Genomic DNA, 27402 nt, shown 5'->3' with positions numbered 1-27402 from the left:
AAATGGGGCAATGAAATGAACAGAAACTTTCTCAAAGAAGAAATCCGAATGGCAAAAAAGCACATGAGAAAATGCTCTACATCATTAATCATCAGGGAGATGCAGATCAAAACCACAATGAGATACCATCTCACACCTCAGAGACTGGTCAAAAGAACAAAAGCAACCGATGCTGGCGCGGATGTGGCGAGAAAGGAACACTCCTTCACTGTTGGTGGGAATGCCGACTAGTTCAGCCCTTTTGGAAAACAGTATGGACGCTTCTGAAAAAATTAGAAATTGAGCTCCCATTTGACCCAGCAATACCACTCCTGGGAATATACCCCAGAGAGGCAAAAATGTGTAGTCTGAGTGACATCTGCACTTGTTTGTTCATTGCAGCACTCTTTACAATAGCCAGAAACTGGAAGAAACCTGAGTGCCCAAGAACAGATGACTGGTTAAAGAAACTTTGGTACATCTACACAATGGAGTACTATGTAGCTCTTAGAAAAGATGAAGTTATGAAATTTACATACAAGTGGTACAACATGGAAAGTATCATGCTGAGCAAAATGAGTCAGAAAGAGAGGGATAGACATAGAAAGATTGCATTCATCTGGGGGATATAAAGTAACAAAGTATGAGATTAAAAATACCCAAGAATAGCTGAGATCAGCACCAGGAGGATTACTCCATAGCTTAGAGGCCAGCCAGGCATTCTAGGGGAAAGGGCAGCTCAGATAGAGAAGGGAGCACCAAATAAAGGATGTTTGGAGGATCCTCCCAGGAGAGGAGATGCATGTCGAAAGTAGACTATAGACTGAACATGTTTGCCACTCAATGCCTCTTTTGCAGACCACAACACCCAAAAGGAGAGAGAAAACAAAAGGAAATACCCTGCCACAGAGGCAGGGTGGGATGGGGGGGATGGGGGTGGGAGGGATATTATCCATGGTGGTGGAAAATGGGCACTGGGGGAGGGATGGGTATTTGATCATTGTATAATCGAAACCCAAGCATAAAAAATTGTAAATCTACAACTGTACCTCATGGTGTTTCACTAATTAAAAATTTTAAAAAAAGACAGTGCTGAGATGCCACCTCACACCAGGGACAATGGCATGTATCAAGAATGCTGCGGACAATCTGTGCCAGTGGAGAAGTGGTGAGAAAAGGACTTTCATCGCTATTGGTGGGAATGTTGTCTGGTTGGATCTGTGTGGAAAACAGTATCAAGAATCCTCATTAAATACAGTCTACAGAATGGGAAAGAATATTAACATAATACCCTTCTGATAAGGGGTTAATATCAAGGATATACAAGGCCCTGGTTGAACTCTACAAGAAGAAAACATCCAATCCCATCAGAAAATATGGCAATGAAATGTACAGAATCTTTCTCAAAGAAGAAATCCGAATGGCCAAAAGGCACATTATAAAAGGCTCTTCGCCACTAATCATCAGGGACATGCATATCAAAACAACAATGAGATATCATCTCATACCGCAGAGACTGGCCCACATCCAAAAGAACAAAATCAACCAGTGTTGGCATGGATGTGGGGAGAAGAGAACTCTCCTTCACTGCTGGTGGGAATGCCGACTGGTTCCGCTCTTTTGGAAAACAGTATGGACGATTCTCAAAAAATTAGAAATTGAGCTCCCATTTGACCCAGCAATACCACTTCTGGGAATATATCCTGGAGATTCAAAAATATATACTAGAAATGACATCTGCACTTCTATGTTTATTGCAGCACTGTTTATAATAGCCAGAATCTGGAAAAAACCTGAGTGCCTGAGAACAGACGACTGGTTAAAGAAACTGGTACATCTACACAATGGAATAGTATGCAGCTGTTAGAAAAGATGAAGTCATGAAATTTTCATATAAGTGGATGGTCATGGAGAGTATCATACTAAGTGAAATGAGTCAAAGAGAGAGGGACAGACATAGAATGACAGCACTTATTTGTGGAATATAAAGTAACAGAATGGGAGACTAAAACCTAAGGATAGTAGAAAGAAGGGCCAGGAGGACCACTTATGGCTTGGAAGCCGGCCTCACATGGTGGGGGCAAAGGCAGCTAAAATAGAGAATGGACCATCAAGTAAAGGGTACATGGAGGGCTCACTCGGGATGGGAGATGCGTGCTGAAAGTAGACTATAGACTGAACATGATGGCTACTTAATACCTATATTTCAAACCATAACACCCAAAAGGAGAGAATAAAAGGGGAGAGGTGGAGGAGGAGTAGGTGGGGAGCTGGTGGGAGGGATACTGGAAACATTCGTGATGGACAATGGGCACTGGTGGAGGGATGGGTACTCGATCATTGTATGACTGAAACGTAAGCACGAAAGTTCGTCAGTCTGTAACTGTACCTCACAGTGATTCATTAAAAAATTAAAGAATAAGAAATAAAAATAAATTTTTAAAATTTAAATTAAATTTAAAAAGAAAATAAAATAAGCCTCAGCAAACTTAACATTGAGGTGCCATGTGACCCAGCAATTCCACTTCTCAGTATCCTCAAGTCACAGAACTCTAATCTGAAAGATCGGCTGCATCGTGGTGCATTGGAGCACTTTGTGCAGCAGCTAGAATACAGAACCAAGCCAGGTGTCCAGCAGTAAGTGAGTGGACAGTGAAGGCACCGTGCAGAAGCACCATGGCATACTAAGGGGCCACAAGGAAGGACAAGACCACACAATTCACTAACAACATGAACGCCACTGGAGGAAACTCACATTGAGTGAACCAAGTCAGAAGCCGGGCCCTGGATAAACTCACCTCTCTGTGGTTTATTCTATAGACCATTAATATATGACTGGGGAATGCAAGGTACCCTCGGCCCTACTCAAGAACTAGAAGAATCGGAAGAGAGAGAAAAGGAGAGAGGAGGAAGAAGGGATGAGAGGGGCCAAGGTCATTGGACACATCAGTTGGTATAGAGGTGGCATATACATCTGTAGCTAAACCACAGCTCCATTATTACTGTAAGCAGGGGGCCCAAACGAGAATAATTAAACTCAAAAATGTACCTGTTGGACTTGAGCAATAGTGCAGCAAGTTCTTGCCTTGCATGCGGCTGACTTGGGCTCAAATTCCTGTACCACATTGTCCCCCAAGTCCCACCAGGAGTGACCTCTGAGTGTAAGCCCTGAGCACCTCTCGATGTGGTCCAAAAACCAAAGGGGGAAAAATGTACGAGTTAAGGTGGCAATTTGGGGGGTGGGAGAGAACTTGGGAACGTGTTTGGGGGAAGCTGACAGCCATAGGATAGGTGTTGGGACATTGTATGCTTAGCAACTTAAACTTGTTTAAATATATATATATATATATATATATATATATATTGCTTTTTGGGTCACACCCAGAGATGCTCAGAAGCTACTCCTGGCTCTGCACCCAGGAATCACTCCTGCAGTGCTTGGGGAACCATATGGGGTGCCGGGGATTGAACCCGGGTCAGCTGCATGCAAGGCAAATGCCCTACCCGCTGTGCTATCGCTCTGGCCCTAAATATATATTTTTAAATATATAAAACAATTGTAAAGAACGGCAGAATGAAGCAGTCCTGGCAGGCAGCAAGACACTGATGGGCCTGGCCGCTTCCACCAAGAGTCCCCAAGCATCCATGGCAAATATATGGAGAATTACCTTTCTTCTCTCGCCTCGAAGGGTAGTAGCAGCAGAATATTACCACCAGGACAATGATCAGGATCAACAGCAGCGTAAGGGAGACGGCCAGGAGCACGATGGCCCAGGTGGGCAGGGCCTGACCTGACTCGCTGCCTGCAAGGTCAAAGGGGAAAGAGAGAGAGAGAGAGAGAGAGAGAGAGAGAGAGAGAGAGGTCAGTGGCTTTGCCTGAGCATGAAATCAGGCAACACCACACCGTGGGTCTAACACAGACCCTAGGGGATGAGCCCCTCAGCCTGTTCTTGGGGCAAGCTGTCCTGGGCCAAGTCCTGGCTCAAGGTGCTGAAACAGGCCACACCTCACCATATGGATTACAGCACACAATTGCCTGCCCAGGGCCAGTCCACAGGCCAGCCACCACACCTCTGCCCTCCTGAGTTAGATAAGGCTGGGACACTGCCCACTGGACGGGTAATGCTGGATGACTCCATCCATGTGTGCAATACCTGCAGATAAAACTGAGGGGCAGAAAAAGCACAACGGTGGCTGGAGTGATAGTACAGTGGTGAGGACATTTGCTTTGCACACGGCCGACCCAGGTTCAATTCCCAGCATCCCGTATGGTCCCCCAAGCACCACCAGGAGTAATTCCTGTGTGCAGATCCAGGAGTAACCCCTGACTATCGCCAGGTGTGACTCATAAAGCCAAAATTTAAAAAAAAGAAAACAATAGAGAGAGAGAGAGAGAGAGAGAGAGAGAGAGAGAGAGAAAGAGAGAAAGAAAGAAAGAAAAAAAGAAAGAAAGAAAGAAAGAAAGAAAGAAAGAAAGAGCACAACGGGAAAAGGAGAGAAACAGGCAGTAGGAGAGAATGTAGATCCCGTGGCCCTTAAACTCGAACCCTGTGCTCTGGGCATCTTAGTCGCTTCCAGTGGGATCGTGGGCAAGAGGGCAGGATGGGGTGTTCTAGCCAGTCACTGCACACGACCTGCTCCCCCACACAGACCCAAGGGCCTGTCTCCAGGCACCTCTTATTTCCCTCAAACCTTGATGTTCCAGCAAGATTTGGACCTACTGCCCAAATTTTGAAAGCGTGTTTTCTCTTATTGAATTTGATTTCAGTAACTAGCATGGCCCCTCCTAAGAGGGCTGAACCCCTGAAAGATAAGTGCAGAAATAAATATAGAGGTTAAAACATATTCTTTTTTTTATAAATTGGTAATACAGAAATTGTGCCATGAGCAGTGTGCTTGCCTTGCTTGTGGTTGACCCAGGATCTATCCTCAGCATCCCAAAATTGAAATAAATTAAAATTACCTACAGTCAAGCCTCAACCACAGTTGCCCTGGCCGCACATCAAGTGCGTCCCTAAGCACCAGGAATGATTTTTTTTTCTAAGTTTCTTATAACTTAAAAGACTGTATCAGAATCGCCCAATCCAAGCCAACCATCCTTTTGTCCTTTTTTTGTTAAGAGTCACTGTGTTTCGTGTATGATGTAGGGTTGCTATTCTGGAAAACCAATATAATACGGCTTCTCAACTTTGCCTGGATTTGTTTTCTTTCACTTTGGACATCTTGCATGGCCTCTCCCCAGGAACCAGGAGCGATTTCTGAGCCCAGAGCCAGGAGACAGCCCTGAGCATCCTGGGTGTGGCTCCAAAATCAAAAAAGAGAGAGGGAGGTTCTGGAGTAATAGCACGGGGGGTGGGTTAAGATATTTGCCTTGCATAGAGCGGACCCAGGTTCAATTCCCAGCATCCTATATGGTCCCCTGAGCACCACCAGGAGTGATTCTTGAATGCAAAGCATTGCTGGGTGTGAGCAAAAAAGCAGAGAGAGAGAGAGAAAGAGAGAGAGAGAGAGAGAGAGAGAGATACAGAAATATAGATAAATAATAAGCAATAAGCAAGCCAGGAAATCTAGACAACAGAACTGAGTTTCCTTGAGGGCAGCTGTGTAAATGGGGTGGACTTATCTGGGGGAAACTTTTGTTTGTTTAATTTTATTTTTTGTTTGTTTGTTTAATTTTAAAGATAAGATAAAACAAAAGCTTGGAGCAGTAAATCCCAGGAAGACTGGAAGGACACTCTCCACCATGCCAAGTGGGGGCACCCCAGGTCCCTTCGAAGGTCTCAGGGTGGGATCTGAGCCTGTTTCCAGTCCGCAATCCTTTCCTGGGCCTGCAGAAAACAGCTTCTGCAATGTGGGATCAGCAGGAAATGGAAGCGAGGACAAGAGGGCAGAGAAAGAAAAGCCATCTGGGTTGGGAACACCGCCTTGACCAAGCTGGGTTCCCTGCAGTTAGCTAAACTCAAATTTACATTAATTAAAATTATATACAATTAATCCCCGGGCACCACAGTTTCCCTGTGAGCCCAGCGGGGAGCCCCGCCTTCACCAGCACGGTCCTGCTGCATGATCAGGCTGGCGCTGCCCACTGGCCCGTGGGAACTGCACTATCCCAGAGAGCCTTTATCTGGCTCTTCACTTCCCCTCCCAGCCCCACTGCAGTCAAACCACAAGACCTTTAAGTTGAGCTGTTTAAATGGGAATTGCTCTTCAATAGAACTGTCACTCAGCTCTGAGTACGTGGGTATTTTATTAGATGATTTGCTCTAAGAAATATTTAAACAACAGACTTCCTTCCAAGAACGCTCAGGCTGGCTTTTAAGCTAAGGTCCCTCCAGCACTTTGGAATCAGAGGCTACAATTAAAAGCAGCTCTTACATGTTCTTGCTTAGCATCTTTGCCTAAAAAAAAAAGTGGGGGGTGGGGATCCTGAAATCACCATTGGCTATCCCTGTGCCAAAGTTAGGTGCTCAGAATAAGTCAGTGTGTCTCAAGCCCCTGTCTCATATTGGTTATGGATTGGGTGGATGGATAAATAAGAAGATGTATGGACCCATGAATGAGAGGAAGGATGGATGGATGGACATGGTTGGATGGTTGAGTAGATGAATGCACAAACAGATGAGTGAATGGATGGACAGATGGACAGGCAGAAAGACAAATGCATGAATAGATGTATGGGTACATGACTAGATGTGTGACTGGGTGGACAGATGAATGAATGAGTAGAGAGATGAGTGTGTTGGAATGGATGAATCATGGAGTGAGCAAGGAAGAAAGGATGGATGGATAGATGGACGGACGGATGGACGGACGGATGGATGGATGGATGGGTGAATGGATTAATGGATGGATGGATGGATGGATGGATGGATGGATGGATGGATGGATGAATGGATTAATGGATGGATGGATGGATGGATGGATGGATGGATGGATGGATGGATGGATGGATGGATGGGTGAATGGATTAATGGACGGACGGATGGACGGACAGATGGATGGATGGATGGATGAATGGATTAATGGATGGATGGATGGATGGATGGATGGATGGATGGATGATGATGGGTAGGTGGGTGCATACATAGATTGGTGGATGGATGGACAGGCAGAAAAATATGGATGAATGGGTAGGTGGGTTGAAGGATGGATGGATGGATGGGTAGATGGGTACAGGAATAAATGAAGAAACTGAGTTCTGAGCCTATATGCAGAAGACAATTCTATATGGTTGCCCTAATGCCCATTTTTTTCCTCATATTTAGATGCCCAGAGGAAAAAAAGGATTGCGATAAAGTCAAAACCTTTTTTCTAAAAATCTGTATATCCACATTGCTTATTGTGATAGGCTGGGAGAGAACAGAAGTTCCCGAATATAGGCGGAGAGGAAAGGAGACAGAATTAGACCCTTTCCCAGCTTTCTGCCCCAGCATTAGATCTTTAAAACAAACCAGCTCTGAGGCCAGAAAGATGTTAACACAATGAGGAGGGAATGGCGGGCCACCTAGGTTTGACCCCCAGCATCCCATATGGTTCCCTGAGCACCGCCAGGAGTAATTCCTGAGTGCAGAGCCAGGAGTCACCCCTGAGCATGACCAGGCATGACCCCTCCCCTTCACAAAAAAAAATAATTAATCACAAAATAAAACAAACCAGTGTTGGTGGTGAAATTGGTGTTGGAACATTGACTATCTGAAACAACTGTATTAGGAGCAGCTTTGTAAATCAGAGTGTTTAAATAAAATTTCAAGCATCCAAAACTAAAGAAAAAGAAAAACAAACCTGTGTCCTCCCACCCAGAGAACAACCTGCCTGACCCTCTAGCCCCAGGCCTGGAGGGATGCCAGCTGCTGGTGCCGCTGCCAACACAGAGCCCCCTTCAGTGGGGCCAAGGAAGTGTTCTGAAGTCATGCCAGGGGGTTGGTTCTGGTGAGAAGTCAGTGACTTGCACCCAGGAATTCCTCATGGGCAGCCAAAATGCTGCCAAGCCACCTGCCTCCTGGAGGGACATTCCTGCTTCCCTGCTCACAGGCGCCCCCAAGGCACTGACCAGGAGGGTTCCACCTCCTGACACCCAGTGCAGGTCCCCGCCTCCCTGAACCCTTGGACCCACGCTCCCCCAGGAGTGCCAGGCTTGCCCTGAGAGTGAGGAGCGGCCAGCAGTCAGGCACGTAGAATTCCTGGCTGCCAGGTCACGGTGGCACCCTGATTCCCGCCCGGGGCACGTGCAAACACCAGGAGCTTTCAGAGAGACCCGACCTGGGTTCACAGTAAGCTCTGAGATTCAAGAGTTCGGCAAAGAGGGAAAAAGATCAACACCCTTGCTCTGCCCGGTCCTTATCAGGGGTGTTTCCTCATGCGGGAGCTGTCAGCCTGCCAAGTTTCAGGAGCCTTGGACTCATGCCTGCCCTGGGGCCTGGGACCTGCCCAGGGAGGAGATGAGCAAAGCAAGGCAGTGAGTCAGGGTGCTAGGGTGGCCCTGGCTTCCCTGTCCCTCAGCCCGGCCACCACACGCAGCAGAGCCATGTCCCGCTTGCCGACAAGCCTCCCGCTCTCCCAGCACCGACCGGAAGAGCCTGCCTTCATTTGATATTTTTCTGGGTTTTTGGTAGTTGGGGGGGTGGGGTGGGAGGGACACCCAGCGGTGCTCAGGGCTTGCTCCTGGCTCTGCGCTTAGAGATCCGTCCTGATGGAGCTCAGGACAGGGTGCCAGGGACCAAGGCCAGCCCCTACCACATTCACGGGGCCTCTGCTCCAGGGAGATGCACGCACCAGCTTCGAGATCACGCTCCTGGGGGATGAAGTTGGTCTTCTGGGGGACCACGTGGGCGGTGGATGGAAAGGGGGGGATATGGATGGTAGTGCTGTGCTGAAGAACCCGAATATCACACAGTCGGGCAGAAACACAGGGACAAAGTGGTCAGGGGTGGGGCTGGAGCGATAGCACAGTGGGGAGGGCGTTTGCCTTGCATGTGGCCGACCCAGGTCCAATCCCTGGCATCCCATATGATCCCCTGAGCACCGCCAGGAGTGATTCCTGAGTGCAGAGCCAGGAGGAGGCCCTGAGCATTGCCGGGTGTGATCCAAAAAGAAAAAAAAAAAGAGGGCAGGGGACCGGCAGAGCCACTGTCCCCAGGACCTTCGCTCCGGTCTCCTCCCCTGCCAGGCTGCACCTGCCACATGGGATAAACCCCTGGGACCATGCAGCCCAGAGGGCCAGACAGTCTGCGTGGACGGACTGTGGCCCAGGCAAGGACCAGTGGGGCTTAAGCTGTGGTCACCCCACAGAAGGTTCCCACCGTGTCCGCCCCACCCACTGTCTCTCTGCCCCTCACACACCCACACCCCAATCCTGAATTTACTGGATTTACTGTGACGCCATCAGCTCGGGTTCTCCAACTGCCCATCCCCTGCCCGTGGAGGAAAGAAAAATGAACCTCGCCTATGCTCTTCAAACAGTGCTCAGGACAGTTTGAGGGCACAGACACCTCAGCTGAAACCCAGCAGCGCTGGGCCCTCCACCCCCACATGCTCCCTTGGGTGGCTCTATCAAGGGGCCATGGGTGGCCTTGGGGTCTGGCTCGGAGCCTCTCTGGCAGGGCCTGTTCTGGTCTCCACACCGGCTCTGAGGCTTATCTCCTTGCAACAGAGACAGCCAAGGCACAGGGAGGGGAAGAGACTTGTTCAAAGTTGGACAGCAAAGTTAAGAGGCAAAATATCAGGGGCCGGTGTGGGCCCGGGCTGTCTGCTCTCTGCATCTGAGGAGAGGAGAGGAGCACTGATGAGGAGCCCCTGATGAGGAGCCCCTGATTAGGCAGAGAGCATGGGGCTTGGGCCTTGGAGGTTCTGGTTTCAACAGCCCCTGGGCCTGAGTTTAAAGGAATTGGGGCGGGGCTGGAGGGATAGCACAGTGGGTAGGGCGTTTGCCTTGCACGCAGTCAACCCGGGTTCGATTCCCAGCATCCCATATGGTCCCCCAAGCACCACCAGGAGTAATTCCTGAGTGCAGAGTCAGGAGCAACCCCTGAGCATCACTGGGTGTGACCCCAAAAAGCAAAATAATAAAAATAAATAAAGGAATTTGGGAGCTTTTTGAAAATACGCCAGTGCCCAGGCCCCGGGCAACCTTATCAAGACCTCTGGGCTGGGGTTCCTAGCTCGCTGCTGCCCTCACCTCCCCTGGACACTGGACACTGGCAGTTGGCCATGAAGGAGCTGCCTTATGTGTCTTCCCGTCAGCTCTGGGGGGGAACAGACCCTCAAAGCCAGGGACTTGCCCCAGGTCACACAGCACGATCATTACTCCTGACTCTGGCCTGAGCTGAAATTTCCACGGGTCATAAGACCACATGACGCTGCTGTGGCAACCACGGGTGTGCCCAGTGCAGGGGGGGTGGGTCGGCTGCAGGCAGGCTGAGGGGCTACCTGGGCACGGCTGGGCTCGTGAGGGCGGGTGTGCGGGGCTGGCCCTGGGCCTGGCGAGGTGGGACCACATCCGTCTCTCCCGAACTGTCCCTGCGAGCCCTGTTCTCTCAACCGACTTCAAACAAACATTTGGCACTGGTTGGACTCCTAAGCTACTGGCTGATTCCACAGCTTTCAGGACTTAAAGGGATTATTCCAGAAATAAACACGGCGTCCTGGCACTTGCCAGAAGCGGTTGCTGGGACGGAGGTTTCTCTGGGTCCTGGAGAAGTGGGCACGGCCTGTGTAAGCTTTGAGGCCTCTCCCAGCCCCGCTCTGCCCCCGCAGACCATCCTCCAGCTGGTAAAACTGGCAGAACATTGCCTGCACAGAAGGAGCACTAAAAGTCTAAAGAATCATGGGACCTTGACAAAAAAACACCTCGCAGAAAACACACACTAGCCACCAGCCACCAGCAGCTCTGGGCCTTGATGTTATTTAGAAGCAAATTACCCCTTTCCAGGGAATGGAGCGATAGTACAGCAGATAGTGCATTTGCCTTGCATGTGGCCCACCTGGGTTCGATTCCCAGCATGCCATGTGGTCCCCCAAGTACCGCCAGGAGTAGTTCCTGAGTGCAAATCCAGAAGTAACTCCTGAGCATTGTCAGGTATAACCCAAAGAGGAAAAAAAAAATTGCCCCTTTCCAAAGAAGTCCAGTGACGTCCAGCAATGCCAGGAACCTGCTGCCCATCTCTGTGAGGTTGCAAAAGCCAGCTGTCCCCACCAGCTGCCCCCACCAACACCGCCCTTCCCTACACCTTCTGTAAGATGCTTTCGTGGGGGGGGGGGGGGGGGGCGGAACAAGCACCCCCTCTGGCCTCCCAAAGCAAACCTTTGCAGGCAGCTGGTTTCTGAAACCATCTGCACCTCCCCCCTCACCCCATCACCCCGAAGGCAGCATCTCTCTCTTATCCCAGTGTTTGCTTTCAAAGGTTTGTTTCGTTCCATTTGATGCTAATGGGTTTTTTAAACCTCTTACAAAGCCTGGCTGTGCTTTAGGGCACTGCAACAGCTTAAGGCCAGCGGCTCTGAGGAGGAAAGGCTGGGTCTGGGTCCAGGCTGAGGTAGGCAAGTGCGGGGCGTCTCCAGGGACCAAGCACTAGGACACATACAAGGTTGTATTGGAAGAATATCCAATCCAGCCAGAGGGAACTCCCACTGGTCAAATCCAGCGCAGATATTGAGGACAGGCAGCTGGGCGCCTCTACCCTATGACCCACTGTCCCTTACTCCATACGTGGGCAGACGCCTCACACCGTTCCCCTCTCCTAGGGCCGCATGATTACAAAGCCCACACCCAGGACAGCGGGGCAGGAAATGGGGTTCATATGGGGGAAGTTTCAAGCAGCAGTCTCCCTGGCCAGCGCTGTGGAGGGCTGGGTCACCCCCATCAGGACTGAAGCTTTAAGGCCTTTCTGGATGGAGGTGAGAGAAGCTCTCTGGCACCCCACCTCCACTGTCTTGGCTGCAAGAGTATTAATGAGCACTGTGGGGTGCTCTCTGCAGGGCCCAGAAGGCTGGGCTGGCCCTGCAACAGACAGAGACCCTACTGCAGACTCTGCTGCTCTCCTGGCCTCTACTTGGAAAACAGACGCCAGGGGACTGTATTGCAAGACATAATGCCCAGGAGGGGGAGGGGGGGAGGAAGGGAGAGAGAGAGAGAGGGAGAGAAGGAGGGAGAGAGAGGTGGGAGAGAGAGGAGGGAGAGAGAGAAGGAGAGAGAGAAGGAGAGAGAGAGGAGGGAGAGAGAAGGAGGGAGAGAGAAGGAGGGAGAGAGAGGAGGGAGAGAGAGAAGGAGAGAGAGAGGAGGGAGAGAGAGAAGGAGAGAGAGAGAGAGAAGGAGAGAGAGAGGAGGGAGAGAGAGAAGGAGAGAGAGAGGAGGGAGAGAGAAGGAGGGAGAGAGAGAAGGAGAGAGAGGGAGGGACACAGGAAGACAGAGAGAGGGAGAGAGAGGAAGAGAGGCAGAAAGAGGGAGGAAGAGAGGGAGGGAGAGACAGAGAGGGAGAAGTAGGGAGAGAGAGAGGGAGGGGGGAGGGAGAGAGAGAGAGAGAGAGAGAGAGAGAGAGAGAGAGAGAGAAGAAAAGAGACAGCCTATGGGGGCCAGGGTTGCAGGAGGGAAACTTGAATCCTGGTGATGGGAAATGTGGATGGGTGTTGGAACATTGTATGACTGAAATCCAATTATGAGTAACTTTGTAACTGTGTATTTCACAGTGACTCAATAAAAAAAATAATGAAAAATAGACAGACCTATCAGCATCCCCACCAACAATGAAGAAGAGTCCCTTTCTCCATGCATACATCCCAGCACTAGTTGTTTTTGCTCTTTTTGAAGTGTGCCAGTCTCTGTAGAGTGAGATGATATCTCATTGTTGTTTTGATTTGCATCTCCCCAATGATTAGTGATGTGGAGCATTTTTTCATGTGCCTTTTGGCCGTTTGTATTTCTCCTTTTAGCAAGTTTCTGTTCGTCTCTTCTCCCCATTTTTTTGATGAGGTTGGATGTTTTGTTTTTGGAAAGTTCTACCAGTTAATATATCTTATATATCTCGGATATTAATCCCTTATCAGTTGGGTGTTGGGTAAAAAGTTACTCTGGACAAGAACTGAGTGATGAAAGGAAGTAAGTGATATACATGATACTCCTTTAGTAACAGTTTTCCAAACCACAGTGCCCAAAGGAAAAGAGAGAGAGAGACATGGGACCGGGGGCATTATGGCCCGTCCTTCACGCCCTACCGAGGTCACCAGTTGCCCCCCACGAGCGGCTCTCCGGCACGGCCATGGCCCCAGAAGCACAAAGACTTAATACAGAAAACCAGCAGCTTGGAGCAGAAAAGCGAACGGACTATGCATTAATCCACACCATCTTGCCTGCCCGGAGGGGAAAGGGTGTTGCCCCATTCGCCCTCTCCTCTCTGGAAAGAAAGATGGTGGCCTCATGGGAGCCTTGTGGAGAGCAGGTCTGAGCCGGGGGTGGGGGAGCAACGGATACCTCATGGGAGGGGGGGCGTTCCAGCCCGTCCTTCACGCCCTACCGAGGTCACCAGTTGCCCCCCACGAGCAGCTCTCCGGCACGGCCACGGCCCCAGAAGCACAGAAACCAATCTCTTAATTATCTGACTCTCAGTAGAAATATTTCCAGGGTTAATAAATAAAATAGCAGAAATCCAAAACCGCGCAGCCGCTATTGCGGCCGCAGCACATCATTTAATTCTTGAACCCAGCTGTAGAAAGCAAATCATTTCACAATGCTTTTTCAGCATGGCTGATGGGGGGGGGGGGGGTAAAGTCTAAATAATAATGGTGCAACTTTTATCGAAACAATGAAGCTAGTCAAAGTAGACAGAGTGTTAACTAGAATTCATCTGCCTCACAGACATTGGGGGGGGTGACTTATTGGGGTTCTTCGTGGTGAAAAATAAGTATTGGTAAAGGGAAATGTGATTGGTATTTGCATGACCGAGACCTAAACCTGAAAGCTTTGTAACTTTTCCCACAGTGATTCAAGAAAGAAAGAAAGAAAGAAAGAAAGAAAGAAAGAAAGAAAGAAAGAAAGAAAGAAAGAAAGGAGAGAAAGAAAGAAAGAAAGAAAGAAAGAAAGAAAGAAAGAAAGAAAGAAAGAAAGAAAAGAGAGAGAGAAAAAAAGGTCTACCATAGTGGCAGGCTTGGGGTAGGGTTAAGGTGGGCAGGAGAAAAACCAGGCACATTGATAGCAAAAAATGTGCACTGGTGAAGGAACCGGTGTTGGAACATTGTATGACTGAAAGTCAACCATGAGGGGGCCGGAGTGATAGCACAGCGGGTAGGGCGTTTGCCTTGCACGCGGCCGACCTGGGTTCAATCCCCGGCAACCCATATGGTTCCCCCAAGCACCACCAGGAGTAATTCCTGAGTGCAGAGCCAGGAATAACCCCTGAGTATCGCTGGGTGTGACCCAAAAAGCAAAAAAAAAAAAAAAAAAGAAAAGAAAAGAAAAAGAAAGTCAATCATGAACAACTTTGAAACTGTGTATCTCACGGAGACTCAGTTAAAAAAAAATTTTTAAAAAATAGACACAGTACTTTCAAACATATTGTGGATAAACGGTCACTGTCACTGTCACTGTCCTCCCATTGTTCATGGACGAGAGGACCCAGTAACATTGTGAGACTTGTTACTGTGTTTGGCATATTGAATACATCACGGGTAGCCTGCCAGACTTTGCCGGGTGAGATACTCTCAGTAGCTTGCCAGGCTCTCCAAGAGGGGCAGAGGAATCGAACTCGGGTCGGCCGTGTTGGGGGTAAACGGTGAACCACCCCAATTCTGCTCAAGTTAGAGGCATCGAGGGCACGGCAGGAAGTGCAGCTAGCCGGGGATGTGATGGAGTGGAGGAAGTGGGGACTCCAAGAGTATACAGATGAGGTTTCTCTCCTGACTCAGCATCATCATGCTGAGGCAGCCCCAGGCCAGCGGGAAAGTAAGTGGCCGCCCCCAGAGAGCCAGGCAGCAGGGACAGGCTGCCCAGAGAATGTCCAACTCCGGACTCGCCAGCAGCCACCCATGGGTCTTTCCAGCTGCCGAGGAGAAAATGCTCCCCACATTCAAGGCTCCCCTTGAGCTTCTGTAACTGCACTGGTTTGCCTTAGCTAAGGAGAAACTTGACTAACGCAGCCCAGCAGAGCGTGGGAAGGAAAAGGTTCACACTCTGCCTGAACTCGGGTTCGGGGCTGTCTCAGGCTTGGCGGCCGCAAGCGTGTTTGAAACTTCCCGGGTGACCTCTCACCCAACAACACGGCAAGGTTTGCATGTAAGCGGGAAAGAGAAACATCGTCTGAAGCTTCATGATGAGAAGGTGATGACAGAACACTGCAGGACAGGCCAGAGAGACTGCAAGGCGGGGAGGCACTGCTGGGCACACGGCCGACCCCAGCTTGGTCCTCAGCTCCACCTAAAAAAATTCCCTGGGGCTGGAGCACAGTGGGGTAGGGCGTTTGCCTTGCATGCAGCCCACCTGGGTTTGATCCGTGGCATCCCATATGGTCCCCCGAGCACCGCCAAGAGTAATTCCTGAGTGCAGAGTCAGGAGTAACCCCTGAGCATCGCTGGGTAAGACCCAAAAAGCAAAAATAAATCCCCTGAGCCCCACCAGGAGGGATCCCTGGGCACAGAGTCAGGAGTAAGCCCTGAGCACAGAGCCAGGAGTCAGCCCTGAGCACAGAGCCAGGAGTAAGCCCTGAGCACTGCCAGGCATGGCCTGAAAACAACTTAAAAATAAAAACAAATTTTTAAAAAGTTCAGGGACCGGAGCAATAGCACAGCAGGCCATGCACACAGCCGACCAGGGTTCAATTCCCAGCATCCCAAATGGTCCCCCAAGCACCGCCAGGAGTAATTCCTGAGTGCATGAGCCAGGGGTAACCCCTGTGAATCACCAGGTGTGACCCAAAAAGAAAATAAATTAAATTAAAATAAAGTGGAAGCGAACTGGAGAGATAACACAATGCACAGGATGCTTATTTCGCACACGGCCAACCAGGGTTCAATTCCCAGCACTGTATAGGACCTCTCAAACTCCTCCAGGAGTGATCCCTGAGCCCCGAGCACACTGGGAGTGGCCCCGAAAGCAAACTAAACAAAGCAATCTGCCTCCACCCCACCCCTCCTCCAAGTCCCAGGCAGCACTGATGAAACCACACCAGGATGCAGCAGATGCAGGAATCCATCACTGCCAGAATGCAGTTCTCACTTACTCAGGGAAGAGACCACTGTGAGGTTGACGGTGACCGACCTGGGCTCGGACAGCCCCTTCATGTGCGCCACACAGGTCACAGCCCCGCTGTCCTGAGGCACGAGCGTCAGCACGCTGGATATGCTGTGGGGGTCCCCAGGCTCCAGGACGGAACTGTAGCTCCAGTTGATGGCCTGAATCTCCAGCTCCCAGGAGAGGTCTGGCAGAGGGGTCCAATCCGAGGCGTGGCAGGTGACATTATGAGGCTGGTCCCTGAGCAGATATTCGGTCTCGGGGATGAGCAGTGTCCCCACAGCTAGGGAAGGAAAGAGAAAGGTCTGAGAGAAGGTCGGGAAGCTCTCACTTCTAGGCTTCCCCTCCCAGTCCAGGGAGCCCACTTCCTCAGACCACACAGGCTGGGTCTGCATGGGGAAATTTGTCCGTGCTGGGTTCACTGAGGAAGGCAAGGCTGGGGATGAAAACATCCCAATCAGGGTGGAAAAAATATGGGAAACAGAGGCAGAGGCTGTGTCCTGGGGCAGCTCCTGCAGCTGGCTGCAGACTTGCTCTGCATCTAGATGGAGCTCATGGAAGAAGAAAGAACCATCCTTGCATTCCTTTCATGGTCCAGAGGACACAGTTGTCAGCAGTGGAAGCAAACCTCCCCCTGGCTCCAGTTGGTTGCCTTTGTTTTATTTAGGGGAGTCACAGACTTTTTTGTCTCTTTGTTTAAAGAAGTGATCCAAATGCTGAAGTGTTGGAAACATCCCTATGGAAAGAACCAAGGACTTCACATACATGGCACTGTGAATCCTGAAATCACTTCAAGCATTTCTTCTTCTCTCTGAAAGTATTTTTTCAATTATTTATGTTGGGCACTGGTGGAGGAATGGGTACTTGATCATTGTATGACTGAAACATAATCACAAAAGTTTGGAAATCTGTAACTATATCTCACGGTGATTCATTAAAATTTTTTTTAAAAAAAGAATAAAAATGGCTATAACCCAAAAAAAAAGTTGAAATTATTTTGTACAGTTGTACCAGTACAACTGTTTGGTGTTCGCCCTCCTGTGACACTGCCACAATACCAGATTCCCTCTGTCATTACCCCAAGGTCCTCCCCAAACACCCAGTGGCCTCAAATCCCACTTCTATTGATTGTAGAATGGGGTTGTTCCCAATAGTGATTATCTAGCTCCTCACTTTGTTTCTTTATGCTCTTTGTTTCTATATCTCTGAGTGAGATAATCTGGTATTTGTCTTTTTCTTTCTTACCCACCTTACCTAGCATGGCTTCCTCTAGTTCTATCCAAGTCACAGCAAACTACAAGATTCTACCCTTTTTTACTGCTGAGTAATATTCCACTGGAATTACAGATTTTTTAGACATAACTTCCTATGACTTGGTCTTAAAATATTCTCATAGTAAATTTACATACAAATGGTACTACATAGAAAGTATCATGTTAAGCGAAATGACTCAGAAAGAAAGGGATAGACATAGAAAGATTGCATTCATCTGGGGAACATAAAGTAACAAAATAGGAAACTAACACCCAAGAATGACCGAGATTAGTACCAGGAATTTTACTCCATGGCTTGGAGGCCAACCACATATGCTAGGGGAAAAGGGAGCTCAGATAGAGAAGGGAACACCAAATAAAGGTGTTGGGAGGATCCTCCCAGGATGGGAGAAGCATGCTGAAAGTAGACTATTGACCAAACATGATTGTCACCCATTGCCTCTTTTGCAAACCACAACACCCAATAAGAGAGAGAGAACAAAAGGGAATGCCCTGCCACAGAGTCAGGGTGGGATGGGAGGGACGGGGGGTGGGAGGGATACTGGGATCCGTGGTGGTGGGAAAAGGGCACTGGTGGAGGGATGGGTATTTGATCTTTGTATAATTGAAACCCAAGCACAAAAATTTGTAAGTCTACAACTGTAACTCATGATGTCTCACTAATAAAAAAAAAACATTCTCATAGTTACAATTTAAATCAGAATCAAATCTAATACAATGAGAGAAATAATAAACTAGGATTACAAATCACATGCTGACAGATACTAGTAGAGACTGAACTATTACCCTGGTAATAGTACAGATTTTTTAGACATAACTTCCTATGACTTGGTCTTAAAATATTCTCATAGTAAATTTACATACAAATGGTACTACATAGAAAGTATCATGTTAAGCGAAATGACTCAGAAAGAAAGGGATAGACATAGAAAGATTGCATTCATCTGGGGAACATAAAGTAACAGGTACCTAATGTTTTCATTTCATCTTTATTTTATTTAAGTATCTATTAAGAACCCACATGCATCACCATGCTCACACACTACAAATAACACACCTGCAAACTGTTATGTTAGTATGTATATACCAACTAGTACTAATATCACTGAAGTAATCTGAGCACTGACCCAGGTAAAGGCACAGCCTCGGTGAAGTACAACAGCACTGAAATACACAGACTAACATTCTGAAATGTCCTTCAATATATAGAGAAAACTCTGGAGAAGAAAACAAAGGCTCTGATTTCAGTCCTGACTTTTTCACAAAATTGCCAAGTCACTGGAATTCCAAGCTCTGTTTCCTACCAACTGGTCATCAGCCTTCAGACATTTTGTTTTCTGTGTTTTATACACTTAAAACTCCCTGATGAGGACCCTCTGCGTGCTGCTCCACCATCTCGGGTGAGGCTGGCCTCTGCTTTTCTGGACTGGGAGACCGAGCCCCTCCCCCCTGGGTGGGTCCCAGAAGCCCCCTACCACAGCACCTGAAGCAGCCGTGCATCAGACAAACTCTACAAATTACACGCTGCTCAGAGTACACACAAATGGTCATGCTAGGAGGATGGGCAGAGAAGAACAAGAACAACCTCTAGCCTCACCTCACAGCATCATCCAGAGGGATTCACTACAAAGATTCACACATCACCCGCATAGCCAGGACACCAGAAAACTCATGGGAAAAAAAGGTAGACGTCCAAGTCCAATAAATGAAAACAGTATCACCAAAGATATAAACAACAGAGATAAATCCTCAGAGAGTATCTTCAGTGACACTGTGATGAGGATGTTCAGTGGGCTCGAAGAAACAATAGCACAGGGAATCAGCAAAGCACAAGAAAGTATAAAAGTCTAAATGAAAAAAAAAACTATAATAATCAAGGCTAAGAGAAAGAGTCCAAAGGGTTAGGTGGTGGCCAAAACAGATGTGATCCTCAGCATCCCATATGGTCCCCTGAGCTCCACACCAGGAGAGATTCCTGAGCGCAAAGCCAGGAGGAACCTGGCTTAAAAAAAAAATACAACCGGAAATAAAGATCATGGTAGGTAATAAGGAAAAAAAAACCTCAATAGAAACTCTGAATATCAGGATAACAGCAGCTGAGCCAAAGGTCAAGGAGCTCTAAGACGTAAAGGAGGAAACTGCTAGGAAAAAGGCAGAAGGGAATAGTCTAGAATAGTCTAAATAGAAATGAATAGCATCCCAGGAAACTGTGGAGTGAACTCAAGAGGAAATAAATACAAATCATCAGAGTCCCTGGAGTACAGAAAGGAAGGCAAATGTGAAAATGAAACAATCGTTGAAGAAGTCATTGAGATAGTTGGAAATGATCACTCTGGAGAAGAAGTGTGTGCTGAAAGCAGGTAAAGGAACAAACAGGATAACCTCTCAGTATGTGCATTGCAAACCATAATGCCCAAAAGGGGAGAGAGAGCAAGGGGGTGAGAGAGAGAGAGAGAGAGAGAGAGTGAGTGAGAGAAGAAAAGCGCCTGCCATAAAGGCAGGCAGGGGGTGGGGGTGATGGGAGGGCACCTGGGGACACTGATGCTGGGAAACGTGCACTGGTGGGGGGATGGATGTTGGAACATTGTATGACTGAAACCCATAATGAACAGCTTTGTAACTGTATGATTTCTTTTTTTTTTTTTAAAGAAAAGGTAAAAAAATAAATCACTGATAAAAATTTCTCAGAGGAGGAATACAGATATCGAAATCCAAGAGGCCCAAAGTTTCCCGGCAAAAATAAACTCAAGTAGGAAAATTCCAAGACACAATGTACTCAGGATGACAAAAGCCAAAGACAGAATATTGAAAGCAGCAAGATCAGAAAAGGAAACTGCATAGTATATACAACAGATCTATCACGTGAGATTTTGCAATCTAGAAGAGTATGGAAGGATATAGCACAAAACCTCAACAAAATCAACACCTCACTGAGAATACTCTATTCAGCTAGATTACTGCCCAGATTTGAAAGAACTATGCAGAGCTTCATGTAGAGGGAACAGCTTAGGGAATTCATAAGCCCTGAAATCAGTTTTACAGGAAGCATTGAAAGAGTTTCTTCAAAGGACAGGAGAAACTTCCCATCAAGTGGCATTGAGTAAGACTCTCAATCCTGGTGCATATGGTTGTCCTTTTGCTTGATTAAGAAAGGTTAAAAACATACAGCAATTGTAGGTAGCATCGCCCTCCCATTGTTCATCGATTTGCTCGAGCGGGCACCAGTAACATCTCCATTATGAGACTTGTTACTGTTTCTGGCATATCGAATACACAATGGGGAGCTTGCCAGGTTCTGCTGTGTGGGCGGGATACTCTCGATAGCTCTCCGAGAGGGGCGGAGGAATCAAACTAGGGTTGGCTGTGTTGGCTGCATGCAAGGCAAACACCCTACTGGCTGTGCTAGCGCTCCAGCCCAGAAAAAATTAATATGAAATAAAAATCTTATATGGACGTCAAGGGGGGCATGATGGGGTCTGGGAGGGAACCTAGGGACGTTAGTGGAGGGAAGAGAACATTGATGGTGGGATTGGTGTTGGAACATGTCACTGTCACTGTCACTGTCCTCCCGTTGTTCATTGATTTGCTCGAGCAGGCACCAGTAACGTCTCACAACAAATTGTGAGACTTGTTGTTACTGTTTTTGGCACATTGAATACGTCAAGGGTAGCTTGCCAGGCTTTGCTGTGTGGGTGAGATACTCTTGGTAGCTTTCCAGGCTCTCCGAGAGGGGCAGAGAAATCGAACCCAGGTCAGCCACATGCAAGGCAGACACCCTACACACTGTGCTATCGCTCCAGCCCTGGCATGCTTAAAAATTTTTATAACAAAAATTTAACAATAAAAATATCACTGAAGACTCCAAGACCTTTAGTTTATGTAGATTATATCTATCAATGTTTACCATTATTTTAAATTAAAATTAAATGTGTCTATTTTTTAATTAGAGACCTTGATAGCAGACCTGATTCTATAATTATCTTAAGGAACATATTGGCCAAATTCTTCATGACATTGAAACTGGGGGTATATTCAATAACTCAGTGCCGTGGGCCAAGCAACCAGAGACAAATGGGACTACATCAAATTAAAATGCTTCTGCAATGTAAAAGAAATGATAACTAGCACATCAAAGACATCTCACAGATGAGGAGAAAATATTTGCTCACCACTCATCTGAAAAAGGGTTAATGATATCCAAGATATATAAATCACTTATTAAAAATTATCCCAAAAACTTCCATCAAAAATGGGAAATGAACTGAATACACACTTCTCAAAGAAAACATACAGATGAACAAGTGGTATGTGAAATAACACTTCATCAGTTGCCATCAAAAAGGTCCAAATCAAAACAACAATGAGATATCTCACACCAGTGAGACTGGCACACTTTAAAAAAAAATCAACCATGAACATATGTGGAGGAAAAGGGCACTCATCCCCTGGTTGTGAGAATGTCCATTGGTTTCACCTCTTTGGAAAACAATATGGACACTTCTCAAAAATATAAAAAATGAGCTTCCATACTGAACTTCCAGTAATTCCACTTCTTGGCATCTACCCCAAGGACCTAGAATTGCATCCACCTCAAGGACCTAATTTGAAAAGACATCTGTGCTCCTATGTTTATTGCAGCTCTATTCACAGTAGCCAGCCAAGTTCTGAACAACCCAAGTGTTCAAATAAGGATGAATAGATTAATAAGTTGTGGTCTATACACTAATGAAATACTACTCAGCTCCAAGAACAGATGAAATCATGCAATTTGTTGCTAGTTTGTTTCTAAGATCACTGAGCAGGCATCTGCTAAGTTAAATCAGTCCAAAGAAGAGGGATATATACACACGATCTCTCTCATATGGGGGATATAAAGAAACTTATAAATAAATGGCCAAAGGCATCAGAACCTGAGAATTAACCTATAGAACTAGGTTTGCTTATATGGCAGTCAGGGTTGGGGGTAGAGGGAAGCTTAGATTAGAGGGACCCATGGGTCACTGGCGAGGGAAGCTGACTCTGGTGGTGAGTGTGGGCGTTGGAACATCGTATGCAGGAAACTATCATTAACAATATTGGAAATCATGACAGGCCTCCATAAAATTGGGGGAAAATTTATTATAATATTTAATCACAACCATACTATCCTAACTACTTATTCATTAGAGATTAACAACATTTGTGAAAAATAAAATTTTTTTTTTGCTTTTTGGGTCACACCCGGAAATGCACAGGGGTTACTCCTGACTCTGTGCTCAGGAATTATCTCTGGCAGTGCTCAGGGGACCATATGGGATGCTGGGAATCGAACTTGGGTCAGCTGCATGCAAGGCAAATGCCCTACCCGCTGTGCTATTGCTCCAGCCCCTGAAAAATAAATTTTTAAAGACAAAACTAATTAGCAAGAAGGTGACACTGTCTTATATTGTTACACAGCTCTTTGCACTCCAGTAGATCCCCCTATCTGCCTCTGACTTCGAGCTGTTGTAGTACATTCCTTTGTCAAAAGTCAGGCAGGAGCCTGGCCTCACAGACGGAGAGACAGAGAGCAAACTCTGTCTTGTTTTCACAGATATCCTGAAGTTCTTTGGTCCCAGGCCAGATGAAAAGCAGTGCTTCCTGAAATGTTGGCTACATTGTGGAGTCTGAATCTCTATAAAGGGACTTTCCTCTCTCTGCTACGTTAAAATCCATCGCTCAACCTGGCACTTTATTGTCTTGCTTTGTCAGAGATGTATCTCACTGTTTAAGTCTTGCTCCAGGATGGAGTGATCTGCAAATCCTGAGAAAGAATTATCCCTCTAGCTTAGTGGACATCTACCAGACCTTACAGATACAGCATGAGGGAGAGGAAATAGTTGTCTTTCTGATGAGAGGACTTAGAAGTTCCTCCCTCGGCGGCTTTCCACAGACCCTGCTGCTCTGTTAGTGCTGGATAAGGCTCTGTCCCCCTGTGTGACCGAGTGTCACTCTACATCAGCTATCAGGAAAACTCTGATCCGCTGAGTAAAGCCAAACTTTCCATGTATGTATGGGAGCAAGAGGTAAAAAGCAGCATCTGACTGCACCTGTGAAGAAACAGGGCCACGATCTGTGTCGTGGATACAACAGGGAAAGCCTCTGGGTGTACCCATGGATATGCAAGGCAATAGAGTGTGCCCGTGAAGACTGAGGTAACTTCACAGACAGCCTGGATGCCAAGGGGATACTGAGGTTCCTCAGCAGCGTCTCTTCCTTATGCTCTAGCACTCTGTCATGGTGGTCACTGGCAGGGACCAAACCCACCCTGACCCAGGGTCAATATCACTAGGAGTAGCCCCTTGGGATGCCCGAGCATCACTTTTTTTTTATTAGTGACAAACCAAGAGGTACAGTTGTAGACTTACAAATGGTTGTGCTTGGTTTCAATTATACAGTGATTAAGTACCCATCCATCCACCAGTGCCCATTTCCCACCACCACGGATCCCAGTATCCCTCCCACCCACCCCCAACCCCCCATCCTACCCTGCCTCGGTGGCAGGGCATTCCCTTTTGTTCTCTCTCTCCTTTTGGGTGCTGTGGTTTGCAAAAGAGGCACTGACTGGCAATCATGTTTGGTCTGTAGTCTACTTTCAGCATGCTTCTCCCATCCTGGGAGGATCCTCCCAACACCCTTTATTTGGTGCTCCCTTCTCTATCTGAGCTGCCTTTTCCCCTAGCATGTGTGGCTGGCCTCCAAGTCATGGAGTAAACCTCCTGGTACTTACCTCGGCTATTCTTGGGCGTTAGTCTCCTATTTTGTTACTTCATGTTCCCCAGATGAATGCAGTCTTTCTATGTCTATCCCTTTCTTTCTGACTCATTTCGCTTAGCATGATACTTTCCATGTAGTACCACTTGTATGTAAATTTCATGACTTCATCTTTTCTAACAGCTGAGCATCACTTTGGAGACCCACCCAAAATAAATGCTACAGCGCCTCTCCCAACCAGAGTGAACCATTGCAGATATTCTGTCCCTGATGTGGGTTCCTTCCGGGTAAACTTGGGAAAGATCTTTACTTCCCAAGATGCTTGTTCTGCCATCTCACTTTTTAACAAAAGCTACAGAAATTTCCAGTAGATTAAAAATGGGCTTCTCAGACAACTCTGTAGACTGAGGGCTTGGGAGGAAGATTTTATGAAACCATGTAGATGTAGGAATTTTATCTGTCATGTACATATGGACAGTAAGCCAGGCCTTTGGTCCAGAGTTTCTGGGATGAGGCATGCCCCCTGTCACTCATTTGCCCTTTGCACTCCACGCTCATCCTCCAAGGATGGCTGGGGTCATCTTCACAGCCATCCTTGGAGGCTTTGCCAGTTTTCTCGTCTACCTTCCCTACTGAAAGCTGAGTCTTTGTCTGACCCACTTCACCTGCCAACATCTACGCTGTGTCACTAATTATTCATTATTTACTCTCCTCGCCAGGGCATAGTGAGCAGGGCCTGTGCCTGGGTCTCTTAACCTCCAGGCCCCCTTCAGAGCCTGACACCATGGTGAACTTCTACTGGGGAGGTCAGAAACGATCGTGAATGACAAAGTTTTTATAGAGGCATTGGCTCTCACGCCAATCCCAGGTGGACGGCACAAGGTCATCTGGTAATATTTCCAAGGTCACACCATGATCATGGAGCTAGAACACGATCCTGGTGCCAGAGTCCCACAGCTGCACTAGAGACGGTGAGACATGCCTGTCTGCCACCCCCCATTCACACGCAGTGACGTGACCCAAGCAGGACCTTGGAGGCTTCAGCCTGTCCTCAGCCACAGATGACACTCAGCGTCAGCCTACCAGGTGGCCAGAGGGAACCTTAGTCTCACTTTAAAGATGAAAAAACTTGGGGCCGGAGCGATAGTACAGCGAGTGAGGGCATTTGCCTTGTACGCGGCTGACCCAGGTTTGATTCCCAGCATTCCATATGGTCCCCCGAGCACCGCTAGGAATAATTCCTGAGTGCAGAGACAGGAGGAATCCCTGAGCATCACTGGGTGTGACCCACAAAGCAAAAAATAATAAAATAAAATAAAGATGAAGAAACTGACCCACCGGCAAGAGTCACCAAGGCAGGTGACTGATGACAATCAAGCCAGAGTCCACACACCTTTGATTCCTTCTCCTGTTTTCCTTCCCACCATGTATCACACTCGGTTATTAGCTACTGGTCACACCAAGCAGGCCAATAACCCAGGTAGCCTTACAAAATTCATTCTCTAGGCTACCACTGTGCCCAGACAATTAAAGGCTCATAAAAGTAATGACCCCATAATTTGAATACGCAAGTAGTAGTGGGCAGACACATATCTCCACCAAATAGTATCAAAACTGATTTTGTAACAAAATAAATCCAAGTCGAATCTTTGGTAATTTCTCCCAGGCAAACAAATTAATAGAAGAAAAATTCCAAAGACATAATGTGGTCTAAGAAATGCTGTTAGACCCTAGAGTATAGGTGCCTTTACATTATTTATTTCCTTCTTCAGGAAAGACAGGGAGTGGAGGGGAGAAGGGATAGATGAGAAGCAGTGGGGCAGGGGTCAGGGGGACTCGGGTCATAGGTGGAGTTAAGGAAGGACACAGATAAATATCCAAACCACAGTCAACAACACTGAAATCACAAGAACCACACTTTCCTGACCAGATTTAAAAGGTGCCTGTCAAGATGGAAGGCTGGGGCTTGAGTGGGTGTGTAGGAGAAGGAATCTGGGATCACCAGTGGGGAAGTTGACATCGGTGGTGGGATTGGTGATGGAACGCTGTATGTCAAAGAAGCAACTATGGGGCTGAAGTGATAGGACAGCGGGAAGGGAGAATTTTGCCTTGCTCACAGCTGACCCAGCATCCATATGGCGCCCTAAGTACCGCCAGGAGTAAGTCCTGGGTGGAGAATGAGGAGTGACCCCTGAGCATCACTGGGTGTGACCCAAAAAGAAAAAAAACAACTATGAATAACGTTGTAATTCATGATGCTTTAATAAAATAAAATTTTTGAGCAAAAGAAAAGCTGCCATGGAAATTAGAGCTCTAGTAAGGCCAATGTATCTATAAATCATCTATAATTACATTTTTGAGAAATGTAATGTGATTAAACATTGATCACAAGATTCTGGATTCTTATAGTCATCTTTCTTATTTCTCTCAGGATGTAACGTTATTTATTGTCAGAACCTCAAAAATTACCTTTAAAAATAAGTTATATTATGTTTTCTTTTTCTCTAAAAGACTTGATAAATTTACTGAAAACATTGTTGACTTTAGGAACCCTGGGGAGGTAGAGAAGAGCCATGGATTGAGGAAATTCTGGTGAAAAGAAGGAAATGTCACCAGTAGAGAAAAGGTGATGACTGTCAACTCCATCTAATTCTAAATAAAGTGACTGCAACTAGCCCAGAAAACTTCTAGAATATATTTCCAGAAAAGCTATTAGGTACCAAAATAGACTATGTGGGAAAGTGATATGAACTGTTCAATAAGAAAGTGTTTAATTAAAAAAAAGAACAGAGAAATAGAGGGGGAGAGGGGAAGGGAGGAAGGAGAAAGGGAGGAAGGGAGGGAGGGAGGGAGGGAGGGAAGGAGGGAAGGAGGGAAGGAGGGAAAGGAAAAGGGAAGGAAGGGAGGAAGGGAGGGAGGGAGGGAGGGAGGGAAGGAGGGAAGGAGGGAAGGAGGGAAGGAGGGAAGGAGGGAAAGGAAAAGGGAAGGAAGGGAGGGAGGGATGAAGGGAGGGAGGGAGGGAGGGAGGGAGGCAAGAGGGAAAGGGAAAGGGAAGGAAGAAAGGAAGGGAGGGAGGGAGGGAGGGAGGGAGGGAGGGAGGGGGAGGGAGGGAAGGAAGGAGGGAGGAGGGAATGGAGGGAGGGAGAGAGGGAGGGAGGGAAGGAAGGAAGGGAGGGAGGGAGGGAGGGAAGGAGGGAAGGAGGG

The 27402-nt window shown here is 47.5% G+C and overlaps 1 protein-coding gene across 1 annotated transcript in view; it reads right to left on the bottom strand.

Moving 5' to 3' along the window:
* IGSF5 (immunoglobulin superfamily member 5) overlaps positions 1 to 27402 on the bottom strand; it is a 55101-nt gene that overhangs the window by 16551 nt on the left and 11148 nt on the right. The window contains exons 4-5 of the mRNA XM_056119591.1: positions 16182 to 16475; positions 3648 to 3782 (exon numbers count right to left, since the gene is read on the bottom strand). Of these exons, the coding sequence (XP_055975566.1) occupies positions 3648 to 3782; positions 16182 to 16475 (429 nt within the window). The remainder of the gene's footprint in view (positions 1 to 3647; positions 3783 to 16181; positions 16476 to 27402) is intronic.

Source organism: Sorex fumeus, unplaced genomic scaffold (assembly GCF_029834395.1).
Source record: "Sorex fumeus unplaced genomic scaffold, SorFum_2.1 ptg000041l, whole genome shotgun sequence".
NCBI classification, from domain to species: Eukaryota; Metazoa; Chordata; class Mammalia; order Eulipotyphla; family Soricidae; genus Sorex; species Sorex fumeus.
Note: the sequence above shows the minus strand (reverse complement) of the source record. Positions and strands in the feature narration are given on the sequence as shown.